This window comes from Balaenoptera physalus (genome assembly GCF_965194825.1).
Source record: "Balaenoptera physalus genome assembly, chromosome: 2".
Lineage (NCBI taxonomy): Eukaryota > Metazoa > Chordata > Mammalia > Artiodactyla > Balaenopteridae > Balaenoptera > Balaenoptera physalus.
In genome coordinates, this window is record NC_138883.1 from 10,556,709 (window position 1) to 10,580,623 (window position 23,915).

A 23,915-nucleotide genomic window follows, 5' to 3' on the forward strand; every position below is an offset into this window, starting at 1 on the left:
AATATATTTATATGGATAGCAGAAATGTTAAAAAGTAAGAAAGCTAAGCATTTAACTCAAGAAAATAGAAAAAGAGCAAACAGGAAAATTCAGAGAATGTGAAAGGATGGTAAAAAATAAAAATAAAAGCACAAATCAATGAAATATAGATTTTAAAAAACCAATAAAGATTAACAAAACTAAAATCTGGACCTCTGAAAAGATTAATTAGCTAGATAGACTAACAAGACTCATCAAGAAAAAAAAAAGAGAGAGAGAGGAAATACATAAATAAAACATAGAACCAACAAAAATTAAAAATAATCACAGATATGACAGAGATTTGAAAAATAGTAAATTCCTAGTTATAAATTCTATAATTGGCTTAAGGCATAAAAAACTTGAAAAGACCAATAACTATTAATAAAACTGAAGTGCCCCCAAAACTCTTGACACAGTTGTGGGCCTCATGGGAACATCTCCCCTCATACCTGCAAGGTAGTAATGGCACCATCAACCCAGCAGAGGGCACGGGACCCTAGCTGGCCATTCACAATGCCCTATTCTTCTGCACACTGTATCAGTCCAAGGATGGGCAATCATGTCCTTTGGGGGGGCTGATATGAACACTGAAAAAAAGTGAGTCTCTCTCCTTCTGATATCAAATAACCAGTTAGACCCAAATAACCTGTAGCTGCAGTGGCCGCCTTTGTCTCCACCACAGAGAGACTAAAGCAGGAAAGCAGAACTAAGAAAGAATTTTTTTTTTTTTTTAAAGAGACAGAGATTTGATGACCATCTTGGGACCTCTGGATCCAGCCAGGCCTGAAGCGCCCCCCTCCACACTTCAGAACTCTCCTTCAGGAGATCCAATAAATGTTCTTTTTTGCTTTAAAGCTGTTTGAATTTCGTCTGTCACCTGCAATCAAAAGAGAACTGATGAATAAAAATGTGGGGAAGAGGGAAGTGAAGGTGCTAGATTTCAGAGTTAAATGGTCTTGGATTCGAATGTCGAGAGCAGCTCACTTAAGCGTCATGTGCCTCAGTTTCCTCATCTAGAGAAGAGTGATAATAATAATAGTATCCACTTCATAGAGTCGTTGTGAAGACTAAATGAGATAATCCATGGGAAGCACCGGGCTGCTTTTATTCCATGTCTGTCTTTCCCATCAGACCATTGCCCCCCCTGAAGGCAGGACCTTGCTGGTCTCATTCCCCGCCCAAGCTCAGCACCTGCTTCTTCACAGCTGTCAGCACCATCGTGCTAATTAAGGGCACCTGTGGCTCCTGTGCCAGCTGCCCCTGGGCAACCACAAACACTGACGCAACTCCAGCCACATTTTGATATCAAAAAATAAAACCTCAGGGAACTATATGCCGAAGAAAGTTAATTCGCAGTATTGCTGTGTTTACTCAAATTTCCTGGAAAAGGCTCCCATTGGTTCCTGACTGGGGGGAGGAGACCACCAAATGGTGAAGGCCACTGGCCCCCCTCTAACCATTAACCAGCAGGAAAGCTGGCAAACAAGACTTAGCAGCAGCTGCCCCGCCGGCTTACTGTACACATGACAGGATCCAGGACAGCAGGACCAAGCCAGCAGTTGCAGCCTGAGCCCACTGCAGACCGTGAGTAACAGCTGAGGACTCTCCATGCCCCCCGCTCCTGCCCAGCCTCCAGAACGAAGCCATGACTGTGTCTTGCTCCTTTAATTTTTTTTTTTTAATGGGGCATTGAGCATTAGGGCAACCAGCAGTGATAAGAGGCAACCCTGGGGAGGGTTTTTCAGAGTCTGTGGGTTACCCACAGGGCTTTTCATTTCTCCTGGGCTCCTGCCTTGCAGGGACTGACATTGAACTAAGAGCCATTCCCAGCCATCGCATGATGCTCCTAAGGCCAGCCAAACAGCCATAACAGCCTCAGAGATGGAGTCTGAGAGCTGGGATGGATCAGCACAACACAACGCCTCTGCCGGGGACACAGGCAGGAGAGAGCAGTGCCCGGCTGACACAGCACAGACTGTGCATCCTACAGACACACACACCTCCTCCCTCAGTGACCTGGGGCAAGGATCCTGCAGATAGAACGGAACTACCAGCATTACACCACGTGGTATGAGGTTCAAATGCACAGGGCCTAGGACTGTACCTGGGACTGTACCTGGCTTATGGGGGGCATTTGGGAAAACAGAACACAGTGGATGTTTACTGCGTGTGTGACTTCAAAACTGAGGGACAAGGAGGACATACATGAAATGAAATTCAGGATAATATTGATACTCTGCATTTTTGCGTTGCTGGGTACTTTTCAGAGAGCTGTTTCACTCTAGAGAAAGGCAGAACAGCATGGCACAGGCTCCAAAGTCAGACGGCAGGGCTTGGAATTTCAGCTTTTACTCCCTGGGCCTCAGTTTTCTCATCTGTACAATGGGCCCAGGATGACCCATGAAGTGAGGTCACTAAAGAAAGCACTGATAACAGCTGTGACTGATATTCACAAAAGTCTTATGAGGTGGGTAGAGTTTTAATCCCCATCTTGGAGGATTAGCACAGGAGGGGATGAGGCACAAAATCTCAGAGACGGCAGGAAGAGAAGGGAAGGGAAAAGAATTTCTATTGGGGGCAAGCCCATCTCGTTCCAGGCTGTGAACTGCATGGGGTCCTTGCCCAAGAAGGGACCAAATAGGTGGAGGTGTGGAGGTGGCTAGAGGTGAAGCAAAGATTTCACTACAATCTGATGGGGGCAGTGACAGAGAGAAGCACAGAGGAGGGCTTCCTGGAGGAGGTGACCCAGGACCTGCGTGCCAAAGGACAAGAGGGAGTGAGCCAGGCATGACAAGGAGGGGATGGGCCGACAGAGTGGAGCCACATGGGGCAGGACTGGAACAGGTCCATCTTTCTCCCCAGCTCTCAGGCCAGAGCCGGACTCTGCAAACATTGGGGAATGGAATGACCTCCCTGGCCTGACCCGGGCAGAGGGATGAAAGTCTGATATGTGCTGGGAGGACACTCCAAGACACCTAGTGTTGCTGTGACTGAGACTTCAAGAGGCCAGGTTTGAGGCTGGGGGTGGTGCTGTCACCAGGGACGGGGCATGAGGACTCCCTGGGCCACGTCAGTGAGGATCAGCCCTGCCTGCAGGCAATGGGAGTCACTGAAAGCTTTTCTGCAGGAGAATGGCCCATCCGCTTGATTTTGGAAAGATGCCCTAGTTGCAGAGGAAAGAAAGGTTGGCAGGAGGTGAGCAGGAGGCAAGGAGAACAGGTGGGGGCGGGGAAGAGGCGACTGGGAGAGATGCCAAGCCCCGAACTTGGGCTGTGTCCTGAGACTGAAGAAGCGAAGACAAACCCCAGAAATTTAGAAGGTAAATGGGCCAGGCCCGGGGCTGGTATTATTATCAACTCTATTTTATGCCAAGGAAACGGGCAGAGTTTTAAACAGTGCACCCATGTCACCTAGGTCATAAATAACAATGCTGAGATCCTCATTTGACTTGGTCTGCCCCAAAGCCCAGGGAAAAGGAGAACTGTCTGTAAAGCCAGGCGGCTGGGGAGGGAGGGGGCAGGGCGTCAGGGCTGTTATCAAAGCCAAGAAGCAAGGAATTTGCTTGTTTTTCTACCACGTGGAGGGAGACAGGCGGGGAGGGTTGGAGGAGGGCTGAGGGAGGTCAGGGGTGTGTTTGCACCCCGCTCTCATGAGGTTCTGGGTTTGGAGCAGGCCAGGGGAAAGGCCTCGGGGGTGTTTGTTCCAGAGCAGACCAGGGCTTCCCACATGCAACGTGCACGCATTCTCCTGGGACTGGTTTTACTGCGGGTTCCCAGCCCCCTCCAGCATGGCTAGTCCCGTAGGTGGGGTGGTGCAGGGGAAACAGCTTCTCCTATAAGCATCCCTTCTTTATGGGGATACAGGGGGTTCCATAAAGCTCAGAGCTTGGGACCACTGGCCTTGCAGACAGAGTGTCCACTTACTGATTCTGACCCTGGCTGCATTTTTTGAATTGCTCTTATCAAACACTTTTCATGGCTTGTAATTAATTTTTTATTGTGGTAAGATATACAAAGATTGAGCGTTTCAACCAGGTTTAAGTGTACAGTTCTCTGGTATTAAGTACATTCACATTGTTGTGAAACCATCACCACTATTCGTCTCCAGGACTTTTTCATCATCCCAGACTGAAACTATACCCATTAAACCCTAACTCCCCATTTCCCCTGCCCCCAGCCTCTGTTAACCACTATTCTACTTTCTGTTTCTATGAATTTGACTGCTCTAGGGCTCTCATGTGAGTGGAATCACACAATATTTGTCTTTTGTGACTGGCATATTTCACTTAGCATAATGTCTTCAATGTTCATTCATCCATGCTGTAGCATGTATCAGAATTTCATTTTTTTGAAGGCTGAATAGTATTCAACCGCAGGCATATACCACTGTGAAATATAGAAAAAATACGTACTGATCTCTGCCCCTGGTTCCTGGTGCAGAGCTCATAAAACCCTTGTCATTTCCTAAGTGATAAGAACATTAGAAGCGTCTTTTTTTCTAATATTTTTTTTCTAATATTTTTTCTAATATTTGGTCTTTGACCCTGCTTCCTGAGGCAGAGCTCCAAAATCCCTTGGAATTTCCTGGGTGACTGCAGTGTCCTTTGCTCTAATGAGGCAACTCTGGGTGAGCTCCTGGATGACTTCAGGATGGGGGAGTGTCACCAGAAAGACATGATTGGAACTTATTTTCTCCCATTCTGTGGGTTTTCTTTTCGTTTTGTTGATGATTTCCTGTGCTATGCAAAAGGTTTTAAGTTTAATTCGGTCCTATTAGTTTATTTTTGTTTTTATTTTCATACTCTAGGAGGTGGATCAGAAAAGATCTTGCTGCAATTTATGTCAGAGAGCGTTCTGCCCATGTTTTCCTCTAAGAGTTTTATAGTATCCAGCCTTACATTTAGGTCTTTAATCCATTTTGAGTTTATTTTTGTATGGTGTTAGGGAGTGTTCTAATTTCATTCTTTTACATGTAGCTGTCCAGTTTTCCCAGCACCACTTACTGAAGAGACTGCCTTTTCTCCATTGTATATTCTTGCCTCCTTTGTCATAGATTAGTTGACCATAGGTGCATGGGTTTAACTCTGGGCTTTCTATCCTGTTCCACTTATCTTTTTTTTTTTCTATTTTTGTGCCAGTACCATACTGTTTTGATGACTGTAGCTTTGTAGTATAGTCTGAAGTCAGGGAGTGTGTACCTCCCACTCCCCCACCCTTATATTTCCTCTTTCCCCTTCCCACTGGTAACCACTAGTTTGTTCTCTGTGAGTCGGCTTTTTTATTATATTCACTAATTTGTTATATTTTTTAGATTCCACATATAAGTGGTATCATACAGTATTTGTCTTTCTCTGACTTATTTCACTTAGCATAATGCCCTCCAAGTTTACAGAATGGATTTTTCTATTTCTGCAAAATACATCATGGGATTTTGATAAGAATTGCATTGAACCTATAGATTTCTTTGGGTAGTTTTGACATCTTACATATTACATCCTCCAATCCATGAACACAGGATGTCTTTCTATTTACTTATATCTTCTTTGATTTCTTTCAGCAACATTTTGCAGTTCCCAGTGTACAAGTCTTTCACCTCCTTGGTTAACTCAACTCCAAAGTATTTTATTCTTTTAAATTTTATTATAAATGGAATTGTTTCCTTAATTTCTTTTTCAGATTACTCATTGTTAGTATATGGAAACAGAACTGATTTTTGTGTTGATTTTGTATCCCACTTATTTGTTGAATTTATTGGTTCTCATAAGTTTTTTGTTGTCTTTAGGGTTTTCTATGTATAAGATCATGTTGCCTGTGAACAGAGATAATTTTACTTCTTCCTTTCCAATTTGGATGCATTTTATTTCTTTGGCTTGCCTAATTTCTCTGACTAGAATTTCCAATACTGTGTTAAATAGAAGAGGCAAAAGCAGGCATCCTGTCTTGTTCTGAATCTGAGATGAAAAGCTTTCAGTCTTTCACCAGTGAGTAGGATGTTAGCTGTGGGCTTTTCATATATGGCTTTTATTATGCTGAAGTAGTTTCCTTCTACTCCCAGTTTGTTGAGTGTTTTTAACATGAAAGGGGATGTTGAATTTTGTCAAATGCTTTTACTGCATCAATTGAGATGATCATATGATTATTTTCCTTCATTCTTTTAATGTGGTATTTACATTGATCAATTTCTGTATGTAGAACCATCCTTGCATTCCAGGAATAAATCCCACTTGGTCATAGTGTAAAATCCTTTTAGTACACTGCTGAATTCTATTTGCTAGCATTTTGTTGAGGATTTTTGCATCAATGTTCATAAGTAATATTTGTCTGTAGTTTTCTTTTCTTATGGTGTCTTTGGCTTTGGTATGAGGGCAAAGAATGAGTTAGGAAGTGTTCTCTCCTCTTTAATTTTTTTGAAGGAGTTTGAGGAGGATTTGTGTGAATTCTTCTTTAAATGTTTGGTAGAATTCAAAACTGAAGCCATGTGATCCCAGACTTTTCTTTTTTGGGAGGTTTTCAATTACTGATTCAATTTCCTACTTATAGGTCTATTCAGATATTCTATTTCTTTGAGGTTTAATTTTGGCATGTTTTGTGTTTCTATAAATTTTCCATTTCATCTAGGTTATCCAATTTGTTGGTGTGTCATTTTCAATTTTTTCATAGTATCGCAGAATTTTTTAAAATTTCTGTAGAATAGGTAGTAATGCCCCTACTTTCATTTCTGATTTTAGTTATTTGAGACTTCTCTTTTTCTTACTCAGTCTAGCTAAAGGCTTGTCAATTTTGTTAATCTCTTTGAAGATGACATTATATTATATTATATTATATTATATTATGTTATAATTATATCATGTTATATTATTATATTATGTTACCTTACTATATAATACTATATTGATTAGATATATTATATTTTGGTTTCATTGATTTTCTCTCCTTTTTCTATTTTCTATTTATTTGTCTGGGCTTTAATCTTTATTGTTTTCTTTCTTCTGCTAGCTGCACTCTCCTTTGGTGTCTCTTTACATGGAATATCTTTTTCCATTCTTTCACTGTCATATCTGTGCCTTTGGATCTAAAATGAGTCTTCTGTAGTGTGCATATAGTTGTTTCTTTTTTTAACCCATTCTGTCAATCTCTTTTGATTGGAGAATTGTATCCATTTACATTAAAGTAATTACTCATATGGAGGGACTACTCTATCATTTTCCTATTTGTTTTCTGTATGCCTTATAGTTTTTTGTCCTTTATTTCCTGCACTACTGTCTTCTTTTGTGTTTAGTTGATTTTTTGTAGTGAAACATTTTAATTCCCTTCTCACTTCCTTTCGTGCATACTCTATAACTATTTTCTTTCTGGTTATCATGGAAATTACATTTAACATCCTAACGTTATAACACTCTCATTTGAATTTATGCCAGATAAACTTCAGTAGCATACAAAAATCGCTCCTATATAGCTCCATTCCCACATCCTTTCAGTTAAGTCACAAATTAAATCTTTATTCATTGTGGGTCCCAAAACATATATGAATAATTACTTTTTATGCATTAGTCTTTTAAATCATATAGAAAATAAAAAGTGGAATTACAAACCAAAACCATAATAATACTAGCTTTGATACTTGTTCATATATTTACCTTTAGCAGAGATCTTTATTTCTTCTTACAGATTCTATTTACTTTCTGGTGTTCTTTCATTTTAACCAGAAGTACTGCCTTTAGCATTTCTCGTAGGAGAGGTCTAGTGGTAATGAACTCCCTCAGCTTTTGTTTATCCAGGAATGTCTTAATTTCTCCCTCACTTTTGAAGGACAGTTTTGCCTGATATAGTATTCTTGGTGGATAGTGTTTTCTTTCAGTACTTTGAATATATCAAGTGGGTGGATATTTAACCTTTCTGAGCTTCCACTTCTGCCTACCTGAAATCAAAATAATCATATATACTTTATTGTTGGTGAGGCAAAATTTTGGAAACTTGGTAGGTATTTGATAAATCATAGCAGGTGTAATTCATACTTTCAGGTGAGGAAATTGAGGCCCACAGTCCTGACTTGCCCCAGGTCACACAGCCAATGTAGAAGAAGAAATTGGGGCTTGAGGGGGGGTCTTCCATGGGGTCTTCTGCCTACTGCTCACTATGCCCCACTGCCTCGGAGGCCCCACATCATCTAATGAGCATTTCTGATTTTCCAGGGCCTGGCCATCCTGAACAATGCTGTTCACCCTGTACATCTGTCTCCTCTGGCTGTCTACCAGTGGGCTCTGGACCATCCAGGCTAAGGACCCTGACACTGACATGAGCATGAGGAACCCTCACCGGCACTTGGCTCCAAACAACGTTGACTTTGCCTTTACCCTGTATAAGCACTTAGTGGCCTCAGCTCCGGGCAAGAATGTCTTCATCTCCCCTGTGAGCATCTCCACAGCCTTGGCTATGCTGTCCCTGGGCGCCAGAGGCTACACACGGGAGCAGCTTCTCCAAGGCCTGGGCTTCAACCTCACTGAGATGTCTGAAGCTGAGATCCACCAGGGCTTCCGGCATCTCCACCACCTCCTCAGGGAGTCAAACACCACCTTGGAAATGATCATGGGCAATGCCATGTTCCTTGACCACAGCCTGGAACTTCTGGAGTCATTCTCAGCAGACACCAAGCACTACTATGAGTTGGAGGCCTTGACTGCAGATTTCCAGGACTGGGCAGGAGCCAGCAGACAAATCAACGAGTATATCAAAAATAAGACACAAGGGAAAATTGTGGACTTGTTCTCGGAGCAAGATAGCTCAGCCATGCTCATCCTGGTCAACTACATCTTCTTTAAAGGTACCCCTCACCCATCCCATTCTGACAAGGCCCCATCTACTATTGCCAAGGATAGTAAAAGCCATCAAAACTAAGGGCGTACTCTTGATACTATTAGAAAGGTGAAATTATATCATTCTTACCAAGGATCAAAATGACACCCAGTAGAGCAACTTGCCCGAGCTCTTGCAGTTTGTTTCAAGGCCCAAACATGTAACCATGAACAGTCTGGCTGCCTAGTGGTCTACAAATATTGGCCAAGTTCTGGCTGTGAGTCAGGCACTTGGTCAGAGGCTGGAAATAGAGCCTTGAACCAGACAGACACAGCCGCCACCCTCAGGAACTTCCAGATGGCCCCTAAGCCTTCCTGCACGCACTTCCCGAGCCAGCCCCAGCCAAGACCCCTCTCAGCCAAACCACAGCCCCACCTCACCAGTTCGGAGCAAAGATTTCCAAAATGCCTGTCCATAAAAATCACCACGGAGACCTGTTAAAATTACAGATTCCAGAGCCCACACCAGATCTACTAGAGCAAAACTGATGCAAGAATGTCCTAGAATGTGTATTTTTAACAAGGCCCCCTTCCCCAATCGTTTTGACGAGCAGGTAGTTTGGGGATATATTATCCTCGAGAATGAAATCTACAGTCCTTAGTCTACAGCAGTGGTCCTCAACCCAGGGTTATTCCCACCCCCATCCACCCTCAGGGACATTTGGCAATGTCTAGAGACACTGAGTTGTAACAACTGGGGGTGGGGTGGGGTGTGCCACTGGCATCTTGTGGGTAGAGGCCAAGGAGAATGCTCAACGTCCTACAATGCACAGAACAGCCCCCCCACAGTGATATCTGCCTCCAAATGGCTAGAGTCCCAAGGTTGAGAAATCATCTGCTTCTTCTGCCTTCTCCAGACTCAGGTCTCAACATTTTCCCCTATACAAGCTCCCAATACACAGCAGACACACACACACACACACACACACACACACACACACACACAATATCCAATCACACCAAATTCCTTTCATGTCTTTGAGCATGACTATCCCCATGGAAGTCTGTATTAGTTCCCTATTGCCACTGTAACAAATTGCCACAAACTTGGTGGCTTAAAACAGCACCAATTTATTACCTTACAATTCTGTAGGTCAGAAGTCCAAAACGGGCCACTCTGGGTTAAAGTCAAGGTGATGCCAGGGTGTGTTCCTTCTGGAGGCTCTAGGGGAGAATCTGTTCCCTGCCTTTTCCAGCCTGTAGAAGCTACCTGCATTCCTTGGCTTGAGGCCCCCTTCCCTCTTCAGAGCTAGTAATCGCATTGCTTTGACCTCTACTTCCATCACGTCTCCTTTCTGACTCTGACCCTCCTGCCATCCTCTTCTACTTTTAAGGATGCTTGTGATTACAGTGGGCCCACCTGGATAATCCAGAAAATTCTCCTTAACTCAAAGTCAGTTGATTAGCAGCCTTAATTTCCTCTTGCCACGTAACATAACATATTCACAGGTTGCAAGGATTAGGACATCCTTGGGGCGGGGGGGCATTCTGCCTGACACAAGGCCCATGCCCATTCTGTCCCCTGAGCCCTCCCTCAACTTGTCTGACTGCCTAAAACTTCTACCCACCCTTTAAATCTTGGCTCAAAAGTCACCACCTCCGTGAAGCCTCCCCTGATTCTCTCCAGCAAATCTTTGTCTCTCATACGCATCCTCTGCAGTTTGCCCACACCCAATTTTAATAAGCATCTTGTTAGAACGTATAAACCTGGACCCAAGTGGTTCAGTTTCAATTAAGTAGTCATATACAAAGAAGTGCAGGTAAAACAGCAAAAAAAAAAAGTATAATATTTAATGTGTCTCTCAACAACATAAAGATTATCCCATATGCCCATTTCTCTCCTCCCCAGCTCTCCTCAGGGCCCCCCATTAGCCAACTGAACCCCTTCCCTCCCCCAGATCTTTATTACCTGGACAGACTTAACATCTTGGTGAGCTGTCCTCCTGCCTTTTGGTCTTTCTCTGTCTATTTTCCAGCACAAGTCTGGGAACCCACCTGGCTAAGGCCTCTCTTCTTGGATGGTAGTGAGGGTGAGAGACTGACCAGCAAAGGCAGCATTTTCTTTTTTCTCCCGCTTTACTGAGATATAAATGACTTATCATGTAAGCTTAAGGTATACAATGGGATGATTTGATATATATGTATATATACGGTGAGATGATTACCCAGATAAGGTTAGTTAACACGTCCATCACCTCACAGTTACCTTTGTGTGTTGGGGCCGGGGGGTGAGGATTTTTAATATCTGCTCTCTCAGCAACTTTTAGGTATATGATACAGTATTATTAACTGTAGCACCATGCTGTGCATTAGATTCCCCAGAACTTATTCATCTTATAACTGGAAGTTTGTACCTTTGACCACCTTTACCCATTTCTCCAAACCTCCTACCCCATCATTCTTTTCTCTGTTTCTATAAATTCTGTATTTTTAGATTCCATATGTAAGTGAGGGCATACAGTATTTGTCTTTCTCTGTCTGCCTTATTTCACGTAGCATAATGCCTTCAAGGTTCATCCATGTTGCTGCAAATGGCAGGATTCTCTTCTTTTTATGGCTGAGTAATATTCCAGTTGGTGTGTGTGTGTGTGTATGTATACACACACTTTTCTTTATCCATTCATCTATTGATGGACACTTAGATTGTTTCCACATCTTGGCTATTGTGAATAATGCTGCAATGAACATGGGAGTGCAGATATCTGTTCAGTATAGTGGGTTCATTTCCTTCTGATATATACCTAGAAGTGGAGTTGCTGGATCATATGGTAGTTCTATTTTTAATTTTTTGAGGAACCTCCATACTGTTCTCCATAATGGCTGCACCAATTTACATTCCCACCAACAGTGCACAAGGATTCCCTTTTCTTCACATCCTTGCTGGCACTTGTTTTCTCTTTTCTTTTTGATAATAGCCATTCTGATAGGTGTGAAGTGACATTGTGGTTTTAATTTGCATTTCCTTGATGATTCGTGATTTTGAGCACCTTTTCTTGTACTTTTTGGCCATTTGTATATTTCTTTCGAAAAAAAAATCTATTCAAGTCCTCTGCCCATTTTTTAATTTGATTATTTGGGGCTTTTTTTTTTTTGCTATTGAGGTTGTATGAGTTCCTTATATATTTTTGGATATTACCCCCTTATCAAATGTATGTTTTGCAAATATTTTCTTCCATTCCATAGGTTGCCTTTTTACTTTATTGATTGTATCCTTTGCTGTGCAGAAGCTTTTTAGTTTGATGTGATCCCACTTGTTTATTTTTCCCTCTGTTGCTTATGCCTTTTGTGTCATATTCAAAAAAAAATCATAGCTAAGACTAATATCAAAGAGTTCCTTTTTCCCTACATTTTCTTCTAGGAGTTTTATGGTTTCAGGTCATATGTTTAAGTCTTTAACATATTTCAAGTTAGTTTTTGTCAATGATGTAAGATAGGAGTCCAGTTTCATTCTTTTGCATGTGAATATCCAGTTTTCTCAGCACCATTTATTGAAGAGATTATCTTTTCCCCACTCAGTATTCTTGGTTCCCCTGTCATATCTTAGTTGACTATATATGGGAGGGGTCATATCTAGGCTTTCAATTCTGTTCCATTGGTCTATGTGTCTGTCCCTATGCCTGTACCATACTGTTTGATTACTATAGCTTTATAATACAGTTTAAAATCAGGAGGTGTGATGCCTCCAGCTATGTTCTTTCTCAAGATGGCTTTGGCTATTTAAGATCTTCTGTGGTCCCACACAAAAGGCAGTATTCTTTACACCTGACCCTGGGGGGCCAAGGAGTCCGGAATGTTTGCCCAGAAATGTTTCTGGATGCTCCCATGAATTCTCCAGGCCATCTCTCCCACTAGACTATTCACTCTTGTGCATGGCATCCTCATCTCTTTGGGAGGTCCAGTGCATTTGCATAGTGCTTGGCAAATGGAAGTAACTCCAAAGTGGTTGCATAGAGGTTCTGGTCACACAGCCTGGGGAGAAGAGCACGGAAAACCCAGAGAGAGGGCCCTCCTGAGCCTGCGAGGAGCCTGAGCGGGGGCTGGCAGGACAGGGGCTGGCAGGGTATCATTTGGCGCACGGCTTTGCTCTCACAGTTTCTAAGCATTCTCATGACCACAGTGGGGCTGAGTTGATGGGAAACAGTAGCTCCTGGTAATAAAATCTGAGAGGATTTGAACATTTGAATGCAGGAACAGACATTGACAGGAGTGTGGGCTGCCTGTTTGTACACAGATTTTCTGTGATCAGGCAAAGCTAATTAACAAGCCCTGTTTAAGCTGAGAGATACTCTGAAATGTTTCCAGCACGCCAGGATAATAAATAGAAATGAAGAATGGTGTGGCTCTCATCACTAAACTTAGGACATGTACAGTGTCCCTGGCATGTTCCTTACTCAGTGGACTGTCTTGACAGCTCTTTTTTTGGAGAACATTAGAAATACTGTTAAAAGATTTTCCAGGGACTCATCCTTGCTCTCTCCAATTTCCCTTCATAAATTCTTAGGTTTCTCTACCATAAGTTCTCCTAACTCAAGAATTTTCAACAAAAAAAATCCCTTAAAGTAGAGGTTAGATCCCATTCTGTATTTGGTTTTCTGCCAAACTGGATATATGTTATACTTGCTTCTAGAAAAGAAATAGTAAAAAGCACAAAGCAAACGTCTAAGGATGAAAAACCTAGCACTGAAAAATTTTTTATCTACATTTTTTGGTTGTGAGTTGGACAAGTTAGTCACAAAGCACTCCCCCCTTCAATTCTGAGGACCCCAGACTTCCTTTAGAAGATGGTTTGAGAACCCGCAAATTATCTCACTTGCTGTGAGACAGCCTCAGTCATTAGGGATGGACCAGGCACAGCCCCTGGGTCTCCAGGTGCCACATCCATTGATCTTTTCCCTACATCCTCCGGCCACTACCCATGGTCACCCTTAGTAACCCTTCCAGGGGGTTGAGGCTGGCTCAGAACCAAGAGTTCTGGCTTCGTGGTCCAGAGATCCCACAGACAGAGGGATAGAGAAATGTCTGCTTGTGGCTATGCTCTGGCCACCTTCAGGCAGCCTCAGTTGGGAAACAGTGACCCCACAGGGGCTTCTGGGCTGGAGGTCAAGGGCAGCCAGGACACTCGGGACCTGCTGGACTCAGGGTCCTCAGTCATCTCCAGACCTGGGGAGACTTAACCTAGAGCAGATGAGGCCCTGCTGAGACTCAATCTGTGTCTAAATATCCAAAAATCTATCACCGATAAGAGGACTCCGGAATAAACTCAAGGGCCAAAGAGGCTCAGTCGGCAGGCATCACAATCAGGCAGGCTTTGGCTTCATCTAAGGAGCAGTTTCCTTCCCTTCAGCGTTGACCAGTAGTGGAAAGTCCCATCTGTTAGGTAGTGAGTTCCCCATCACAAGGGGAACAAATGTTGCATAATGACATCATGGAACGTGGTGGAGTGGAGTCGAGTCTAGCTGTGGTGGGAACCTGTAACCTTGAAGGACTCATCTCGTCCTGATTCTGCCTCTGGGAAATGTACTGTGGCCCTCAGGGCCACTCGGGAGGCGAGGAGCCTCCTGCAAGAAAGTGAGTACATTTGACTGGGCGGCCAAACTGCCTGCTGGGCTTCTGTCGCCACACGTCAGGGGGTGGGGATGGAATGGATGCTCAGTTCCCCAGCACCACCTCCAGAGCCCTCCAGTCCAGAAGCCACTCCAGGGCGGGGGCAACAAGGCCAAGTCCGGTTTACTGAATCCTACTCCCAAATCCTAGGGCCAGCATTCTCTGTTCTCTCCCTCTTTCCATTTTTAGAAGTCAGTCTCAGACATCGTGCTAATCCTCAAGCCATCCCAAAGGGTGGAGGATGGAACAGGCTTTAAACCTCTGGGAATTTCATATCTTAGCGAATTCCAGCAGCTCTGGTGGGGACCTTCCAGGTTGAGGGAGGCCACTGTGTAACTTGCTTGGCGGTCACCCCTGGCCCTCTGCTGCCACCCAAGTTGCATTTTCCTCCTGCTCTCACAGGTCTGTCTCCTCCCCTCCCCCTCCCCCCTCTTCCCAGGCACGTGGGCACACTCCTTCAACCCGGAAAGCACCAGGGAAGATAACTTCTACGTGAATGAGACGACCACGGTGAAGGTGCCCATGATGTTCCAGTCGAGCACCATCAAGTACCTGAACGACTCGGTGCTCCCCTGCCAGCTGGTACAGCTGGACTACACGGGCAACGAGACCGTCTTCTTTGTCCTCCCAGTCAAGGGGAAGATGGACACGGTCATTGCCATGCTGAGCCGGGACACCATTCAGAGGTGGTCCAAGTCCCTGACCAACAGGTAAGCCCTCCAGCCAGCTGTGTTGATTTCTGCAGTTGGACGTGTTCCCAGAAAGTGGGGCAAGTGGAAAAGGGGTGCACCTGGCCATCCTTCCTCCCCGCCAGACTCGCCTTCCAGGGCTCATTATTTTCCTGTCTGCTGGGTTCTCTGATCTAGAGGTCACACTTATTTATCTTTCTGTCGATTAACACTGAGCTATTGATGCTCCGGGGCATTCCACAAAGTGAGGTCCTCCCTCCCCAGCAGGTTGATAGCCACCCTCTGTATTACCACATCTTTCATCTTTTTCTTAAACTGAATTCACCCATCACCCAGCCCGCACTGCTCCATTTTATTATCTTGCTTACCTGAGACCAAGCACCGCTAAAGATTCCTGGGAGACCATAAAAAGATACAATGAAAATGACCACTGTATGACCACTGTGCTGACGCTGGAACCAACGCAAAGCCTACAAATGGTTAAGTCACTCAGGGACTCTGATGTTTCGTCCATCAATCAATCAGTAAATAAGGAAGAAAGTAGGGACAGAAGTACGTAATAAACTCATTTTCCCAGGAACCTCTGAGCTAGAGGGAAATCAAAATTATAGTCAAGCTTGTGTCCAGCTCTGATCCTCACATTGGAGGCGGGGGCAGGTGTTCTCGAGAAGATGGTCCTCACTCTTGGGAGATTAGAGTTCCGTCTGTGAAGGAGCCAACCAACATGGGAGCGGGGTGGCGGGGTGCAGACTCACAGGGAAGAGGGCTGTAGGGGAAGGAGCCGGCACTTGGATCTAGCGTTGCTCAGGAAGCCTCGTGGGCCAGGCACCACGTCATTCATTCATTCATTCATTCATTCAATATATATATGGAAGCAATTGCTCTGTACCATGCACTAGGCTAAGCAGAAGGGATGCACTCTAGAGCAGAAAACGGATTCTGGTGGAATTAATAGTGGTACAATGTCATAAGCTCTGTCAGAGCAAGACAGCGAAGGAGATGCATAATGTGCACAATTTGAGGGAGGGTGGGACGCCAGACTCTCACCCAGGGCAATGGAGAAGGGGCTGCAGAGCAGATCGCTTTCACTTTGAACTGTGCCTTAAGCCTGAGTAGAAGTTCAGTCAGTGGCAACCTCCCCGAGAGTATGCACGGAAGAGGAAATGGCACCAGTCAAGTCAGGGAGGCCATCTGCCAGCTTTTCAGGTCAACCATCCCACGCCACCTCACTCCCACCCCTCGAAGGGAACCTGTAATTCAGATACAGTGCCACCAGCTAGTGACAATGCGCCGTGATTCAAATTCTGAACCCTAGTGTGTTGAAAATAAGGCGAAGGACACCCCTTCTCTTTACTCCAAAAATAATCCCTTCACTAAAATACTTAAACAACATTAGTCAGTAACAGGTACCATTTTCTTCTAGATTTCTTTAAAAAACATTCAAGGTAAAACTTTGCACCTTTAGATTTTTTTTAAAAAACATTCAAGGTAAAACTTTGCACCTAAATACTTAAACAACATTAGTCAGTAACACATACCATTTTCTTCTAGATTTTTTTTTTAAAACATTCAAGGTAAAACTTTGCACCTTTAGACATCATGAGTTCTCTCGTCATCCCAACGCTGTGGCCTGCGGCTCCTCATCTGCACGCTTGCGCGGCCCCTTCTCCCTCCTCACCCCTCCCAGCGCCACCACGCCCTTCCCCACCAGGCTCTCCAGTGCATCCGAGCTCAGCATCCTTCGGGGCCCAGATGACACCCCACTTCCTGCCGGCAGCCTCTGGGTCCCACTCACGGGGCGCTCTCGCGAGGGCCTCCTCCCAGCCCCCTTGCTCCGCCGTCACCTAGCTGCTGCCCGCGCAGGTCGTGGGGCAGCTCTCCGAGTTGGGACGATGGGGCTCCGAGTTAACTAGTCCTGGTTTCTTCACGGTCCTGCTGCTTCCCAGCGGTGTGACTTTGGGGAAATTCCTCAGTTTTTTTTGAGTTTCAGTCTCTCAATCTGGAAGTTAAAGATGTTGATTCCAAGGCTGTGTGTGCCTGCGCGGATCAGACGAGATAAAGGAGGGCAGGAAGGTCAGCCAAATGCTGGGTGTGGGTCGGCCTTCCTTACCTTCTGTTGCCATTTCCCATCTAGAGAAGTCACACGACCCACTGGCCTTGGATTCCTCCTCACTGCCCCCGGGTTGCCAGCCCCCAGACCTCCCCAGAGCAGCTTGTGCTCAAGTACAAAGGTCTCATGCCTTCCCTCCACCCTCTGGAGAGCCGGTGCCCTATCACTGACTTCAGGGTTCAGGCATCTTCTCTCTCCCTTGCTGTGTGATGAGGACTAGCACAGAGAGGGACAGGACTTGGCTAAAGACACACAGCATTAGCGACATGGCTGGGGCCAGGACCCCTGCTCCCAGCCGCATTCCCTCCACTCCTCCACTTCTGCCAGGGGGTGCTTGGGGGACCACAGGACTTCTTGTTTTTTCTTTTTTTTAATTGAAGTATAATTGATTTACAATACTGTGTTAGTTTCAGGTGTACAGCAAAGTGATTCTGTTATATATATATCCTTTTTTTCATTCCTTTCCATTATAGGTTATTACAAGATAATGAATATAGTTCCCTGTGCTTGTTCCCCATAAATCCTTGTTGTTTATCTATTTTATATATGGTAGTGTGTATCTGTTAATCCCATACTCCTACTTTATCCCTCCCACCTCTTCCTTTTGGTAGCTATGTTTGTTCTCTATGTCTGTATGTCTCTTTCTGTCTTGTAAATGAGTTCATTTGTATTATTTTTTAGATTCTACATATAAGTGATATCATATAACATTTGTCTTTTGCTGTCTGACTTAATGCACTTAGTATGATATTCTCTAGGTCCAAGCATATTGCTGCAAATGGCATGGCTGAGTAATATTCCATTGTGTGTGTGTATATATATATATACCACATCTTCTTTATCCATTCATCTGTTGATGGACACTTAGGTTGCTTCCACGTCTTGGCTATTGTAAATAGTGCTGCTGTGAACATTGGGGTGCATGTATCTTTTTTGAATTAGAGTTTTCATCTTTTCTGGATATATGCCCAGGAGTGGGATTGCTGGATCATACAGTAATTCTATTTTTAGTTTTTTAAGGAACCTCCATACTGTTTTCCATAGTGGCTGCACCAACTTACATTCCCACCAACAGTGTAGGAGGGCTCCCTTTTCTCCACACCCTCTCCAGCATTTATTATTTGTAGACTTTTTAGTGATGGCCATTCTGACTGGTGTAAGGTGATGCCTCATTGTAGTTTTGACTTGCATTTCTCTAATAATTAGTGATGTTGAGCATCTTTTCACGTGCCTCTTGGCCATTTGCATGTCTTCTTTGGAGAAATGTCTATTTAGGTCTTCTCCCCATTTTTTGATTGGGTTCTTTAGTTTTTTGATATTGAGTTGCTTGACCTGTTTGTATATTTTGGAGATTAAGCCCTTGTCGGTAGCATCATTTGCAGATATTTTCTCCAGTCCATAGGTTGTCTTTTTGTTTTGTTTATGGTTATAAACACTGTGCAAAAGCTTATACGTTTGATTCAGTTCCATTTGTTTATTTTTGCTTTTATTTCTTTTGCCCACAAGGACTTCTTTAGGTATTCTTTGCTTCAGTGTCTAGTAGTTTAGCTGGATCAGGTGGAATCAGCTCAAAGAAAGAGCTGAGAAGAAAGGACTTTGCAATCCAGAGGCCCGGAGAGGAAGATGCGTGTGTGATGGAGGGAGAGTCAGATCCTGCTTCTTGCTCTGTTCCTTCCCCTGTCCCGAAAGAGCAGGTCTGGCTGGGAGGCAGGGTCTGGAGGGATCACAGGGGAAACGGGAATCTGGCTGGCCGGGCCCAGCCCTGGGCAATCTAACCCCATCTGCTTACCACGAGCAGCCTGGTGGACCTGTACATCCCGAAGATCTCCATCTCCGGAGGCTACGACCTCGGGGGCATCATGGGGGACATGGGCATTGCAGACTTGCTCAACAACCGGACACATTTCTCAGGCATCACCCAAGAGGCCCTGCCGAAGGTGTCAAAGGTAGGGGTCTCTAGAGCCCATCCTTCTTTTCCCCCCAAATTCACAATACAAATAATAATAAGCAACATGGAGCCCATTCATGAATAGGCTTCTAGACCCCAGGCTGAGAGGTCTTGTCCAAGCCCCTAGTTTTACAACAGGCTAAATGGAAGCTCAGCAAGAACTTGATGTCCCCAAGGTCACACAGGAAGCTAGTGACAAGGGAGCACCACAGCTCAGGCATCCACCATTCTGCCAGGCCACACAGAGGGGGCCGCTGTAGAAGACAAAGTCATCATGGCAGGACTGTGAGGAGCCCCCAGGAAAAAGGAAACGTCGCATGAGATCACACTGAATGTTCTATCCAATGATGTTCTTTATCTCCATCCTTCAGCTCTATGTTCTGTTATTCATTCATTCAGAAAATATTTACTGAACATGTTCTATGTGCCCCACACTGTGCTAGACACTGGGTATGCCTCAGACGTGGCCCTGCCCTCACAGGATCTTACAGTCCTGTGGATGACAAAACAGGAGAGGGAACAGGAGAAAGCTGTGGTGGCAGCAGCCCCCTCCCTCGTGCACACAGACTTTGACCATTGTGATGTCGGCACACAGTATGTGCTCAATAAAAAGCCTGTGTGTGTGAAGAACTCAGTCAAATAGCTACCTCCTTACGAGGTGGGTGTTACCCTAGTTTCTCAGGTCACAGAGCTAGTAAATAGCCTGACATTTGACTCAAAACCTCATATTCCCAAAACATGCTGCAGGGGTTCCTAGCCCGGCTGAGCTTCTCTGTAGCCTGTTTACAGAGCACTCTGAGCCTCTGATTCCCTGCTGCTCCATCAATGAGAGTCCTGTCCCATAGGTGTTGTTATTTAATCAGCCAGTTCTGATCTTTCCAAGGCTTTTGATGCAAGCTACTCAAGCGTTTTACTGACTTGAGAATATCTTCTAATTTGATCATAACAAAGGATGTTTCAGCAGGCAAAGACGACCCTTTTCCCTACAGAGTGGGCACAAGCATTTTGCATAAATTGAACCCTCTCAATTACTGGCAGAGCGGAGAGGGAGCGGGGTGTCCCCCCACCAGCCCAGGACCCGGAAAGGGGAGCCCGATATGGATGCCGAAGTCCAGTTTCAGCCCCAAGTCCCTTGCTCTCCATGGGTCGGCTCCAGCTGCCCACACTCTAGGGAGGAAGTCTAAGTGTGGCCTGGGTTCCGGAGGTGGACAGACCCCAGCGCTAGTCCTGGGGCTGCCACGTAGATGAGGAGCCAGCAAGTGACCTTCTCTGAGCCTCAGCTTCGCCATCCAGAAAACTGAGGGTGGGAGGAGTCGAAGCGAAGAGGCTCGGAAAGCTCCGCCCACGCAGCAGGTGCTCACCCTCCACGCTCTGTCCGTTCCCACCAGGTGGTCCATAAGGCCACGCTGCAACTGGATGAGAGGGGCGTGGAGGCAGCCGCCCGCACCCAGGTCCACCGGAACTCGGCGCCCGAGCCTCTCACAATCCGCTTCGACCGGCCCTTCGTTGTCATGATCTTCGACGACTTCACGTGGAGCAGCCTCTTCCTGGGCAAGGTTGTGAATCCGACCTAAGGGGACGCCCCCAGGAGCCACAGCGCGTCTGACTCGGGCACCAGGGACCCCACAGAAAGGAGTGAGAGGTTCCCCTCTTGTAAAAAATAACTGTCGTTGTGACTGGTGACAAGTGCGGTTGAAGGAGAAGAGTGGGACGATTGATAAAACTTGAATAACATCAATGTAATATTGTACCAGTGTAATTTTCTAGTTTTGATCATTGTCCTAGGGTTATGTGATGTATGGAAGCACAGTGAAAGGTATATGGAAACACTATTATTTTTGCAAATTTTTGTACGTTTGAAATTATTTCCAAGTAAGAACTTGAAAAGAAGGAATCACACAAGCCAAAACACAACAGAAAAAAAAACACAAAACCACACACACACACGCACACACAACAGAAAGATGTTTTTAAAGTGCTAGGGTGGAAATGTCATATCTTTCAAAAAGCAAAAAACAAACAAAAAAATCCTTCAAAAATGAAGGCAAAATAAAGTTTTTTTTTTCAGACAAACAAGAGCTGAGGAGGCTTATCATCTTCACTAAAGACTTTTTTTAAGTAGTTCTTTATGGAGAAACAAGATGATTCTAGATGGACACACAAAAGAATGAAGAGCCCTGGAAAGAGTAAATATGTGGTCAAAGATAAAATATTTTAAAATATATTTAAAGTATAATTAACTGTTTAAAGCAAAAATAGTTATCGATTTATTGCTTTTCGACTCCAAATCCTCCCTTCATTGCTGCTCTGCAAAAAGCAATCTGGACCTTTTTAAATAGTTTTACTGTGCCCCTGGGCATGATATTAAACTTTGTCAATAGAGGGCGCTAGAGAAAGATCGCAGGAGGAAGAGACCTTATTCTCACAGTTCAGGACAAAAAGCATTAAATGAGATAAAAGAGAACCAGATGGATAGATAGATAAATAGATTACATAGGTGATAGGAAGATGATAGATAGATGGATGGATAGATAGATAGAGAGCGATAGATCGGTTATCAATAGAAAATAGATGATATATAGATAATTAGATGATAGATATAGCATATATCTTGAGAGAAAGGAATTGAGCGATACTTCCTTAAATATACATACTTATATGTTTCTAAAGTCAGCATCTTAATAAGAAAACACTAAATACATTCCCACTGCTGTAAGACAAGGCTACTCATTATATTCACTACCATTTCACATAGTCCTGGGGGTATTAGACAAAGCAATTAAACAAGAGAAAGTAGCGGCATAGAATTGTAAACTCTCTCTATTTGCAGAGATGACATGTAATATACTTGCATAACCCTAGCAAATCAATGATGAAACAAACTCAAACAGTAAAGATTTCAGCAAGGTACCAGAATATAGAATTAACATGCAAAAGCAATGCCTCATATACACAAGCAACAAGCAGTTAAAACACATAATGGAAGAGAAAACCCAATCACAACCAAAAGGCTATAACACTTAGAAATAAACAAGAAATGTGCAGAATCTATATAGAGAAAATTATAAAATATTCCTTAAAGATGCAAAATTAGACTTGAACAAATGCAAAGATATTCCTTCTTTTTTTTTTTTTAAGATATTCCTTCTTGAATAAGATGCTCAACATCATCTAGATATCAGTTTTCCCTAAATTAATTTATCAATTTAATTGTATTCCAATAAAAATACTAGCAATTTCTTTTTCTGGAGATAGACAAGATAATACCAAAGTCCATATAGAAAAACAAACATGCAAGAGTAGCCGGAAAACACTGAAAAGAAAAAGATGTCAGGGACAGGGGGTGGGGAAGATAGGGGACTGGCCCGACCAGATGTTAAAGCATACGGCACAGATACTTTAATTAAATCTATGGTACTCGTATATGAATAGATAGGCAGACCAATGAAATAGGTTAGAAAGTCTGGCAATAGACTCAAGTACAAATGGAAATTTAATATTTGATAAAGGAAGACTTTTAAATAAATGTTATTGGGACAACTGGATAGCCATTTGAAAAACAGAAAGGGTAAAATTAGACCCATTCTTCACACCATACTTAAGAATAAACTAAGAATCAGAGATCTAAATGAAAAAAAAAAAATCTATACAAGTACTAGAAGAAAACATGGGTAAATTCCTCTATAATTTAGGTGTAGGAGAAGGCTTTCCAACCATGACTCAAAGTCCAGAGGAAATTTTTTAAAGAATTGAGAAATGTGACTATATAAAAATATTTTTTTAATTGCGTGGTAAAAATTCATAAGCGAAGTCAACAGAGGTGAAAACCTGAAAGAAGATATTTGCAAGGTATGTCACTGATAGAGCTAATATCCTTAATATGTGGTGTTTAAACATATGAAAATACGTTTCACTTCACTGAATAATAAAAAATGCAACTGAAAACTACACTGAGATACCATTTCCTATCCATCAGATTGGCAAAAATATGAAAGCTTCACAGGACACTCTACTGGTTGTGTGGAAACAATCATTTTCATGGGTTGCTAGTGGGAGTGCTGATGGGTCCTTGTAAAAAGAAACACAGGAAGGATAAACTAGAAACTAATTAAATGGTTGCCTGCAAGGGAAGGGGGAGGACAGAGTGGAAGAGATGGGGGTGGGGAATAGCACTTTTCTTCATGGAACTTTTTGTATGGTTTAGACTTTTAGAATAATGTTAATGTTCTATATACTCAAAAATAAAATTAAATGAACAAATGAGGAAAGCCCTAAAACCAAGTGAAAATAAAACAAATGAATTCAAACCTATTTCAAATGGATAATATAACTATTCTGAAGAGGAGAAAAAGAATTAGCCCAAGGAAATTTTCAACACGATGCTTGGACAATATGCCTCTAGTTTTAAGAATACAAGACTGCAGGGGCTTCCCTGGTGGCGCAGTGGTTAAGAATCCACTTGCCAATGCAGGGGACATGGGTTCGAGCCCTGGTCCAGGAAGATCCCGCATGCCGCGGAGCAACTAAGCCCATGTGCCACAACTACTGAGCCCACGAGCCACAACTACTGAAGCCCATGCACCTAGAACCCATGCTCTGCAACAAGAGAAGCCACCACAAGGAGAAGCCCATGCACTGCCACGAAGAGTACCCCCGCTCACCACAACTAGAGAAAGCCCACGCACAGAAACG

At 43.8% G+C, this 23,915-nt stretch overlaps 1 protein-coding gene across 5 annotated transcripts; it reads left to right on the forward strand.

The window, feature by feature from the left end:
- Nucleotides 1-1,180: 1,180 nt before the first annotated feature.
- Nucleotides 1,181-22,341, forward strand: SERPINA6 (serpin family A member 6). Of its 5 annotated transcripts, none has more exons than XM_082449214.1 (6): nucleotides 1,181-1,605; nucleotides 8,213-8,841; nucleotides 14,916-15,186; nucleotides 19,074-19,221; nucleotides 20,612-20,779; nucleotides 21,292-22,341. In XM_082449214.1, the coding sequence occupies exons 2-6, from the start codon at nucleotides 8,232-8,234 to the stop codon at nucleotides 21,304-21,306; spliced, it is 1,212 nt and encodes a 403-aa protein (XP_082305340.1). In that variant the 5' UTR covers nucleotides 1,181-1,605; nucleotides 8,213-8,231; the 3' UTR covers nucleotides 21,307-22,341. The 5 variants fall into 5 exon arrangements, with proteins under 5 accessions (XP_082305340.1, XP_082305337.1, XP_082305336.1 ...); XM_082449211.1 differs by adding an exon at nucleotides 1,821-2,089 and having other exon boundaries at nucleotides 1,182-1,605; nucleotides 20,612-22,341; XM_082449210.1 differs by having other exon boundaries at nucleotides 1,182-1,605; nucleotides 20,612-22,341.
- The last annotated feature ends 1,574 nt before the right edge of the window (nucleotides 22,342-23,915 follow it).

What these genes read in the sequence shown, in the direction of transcription:
- SERPINA6 (XM_082449211.1), top strand. Translation starts at nt 8,232, where the DNA reads ATGCTGTTCACCCTGTACATCTGTCTCCTCTGGCTGTCTACCAGTGGG. An exon ending in TCCAAGTCCCTGACCAACAG is followed by an intron (nt 15,187 to 19,073) that starts GTAAGCCCTCCA and finishes TACCACGAGCAG; the next exon opens with CCTGGTGGACCTGTACATCC. An exon ending in CCCTGCCGAAGGTGTCAAAG is followed by an intron (nt 19,222 to 20,611) that starts GTAGGGGTCTCT and finishes CGTTCCCACCAG; the next exon opens with GTGGTCCATAAGGCCACGCT.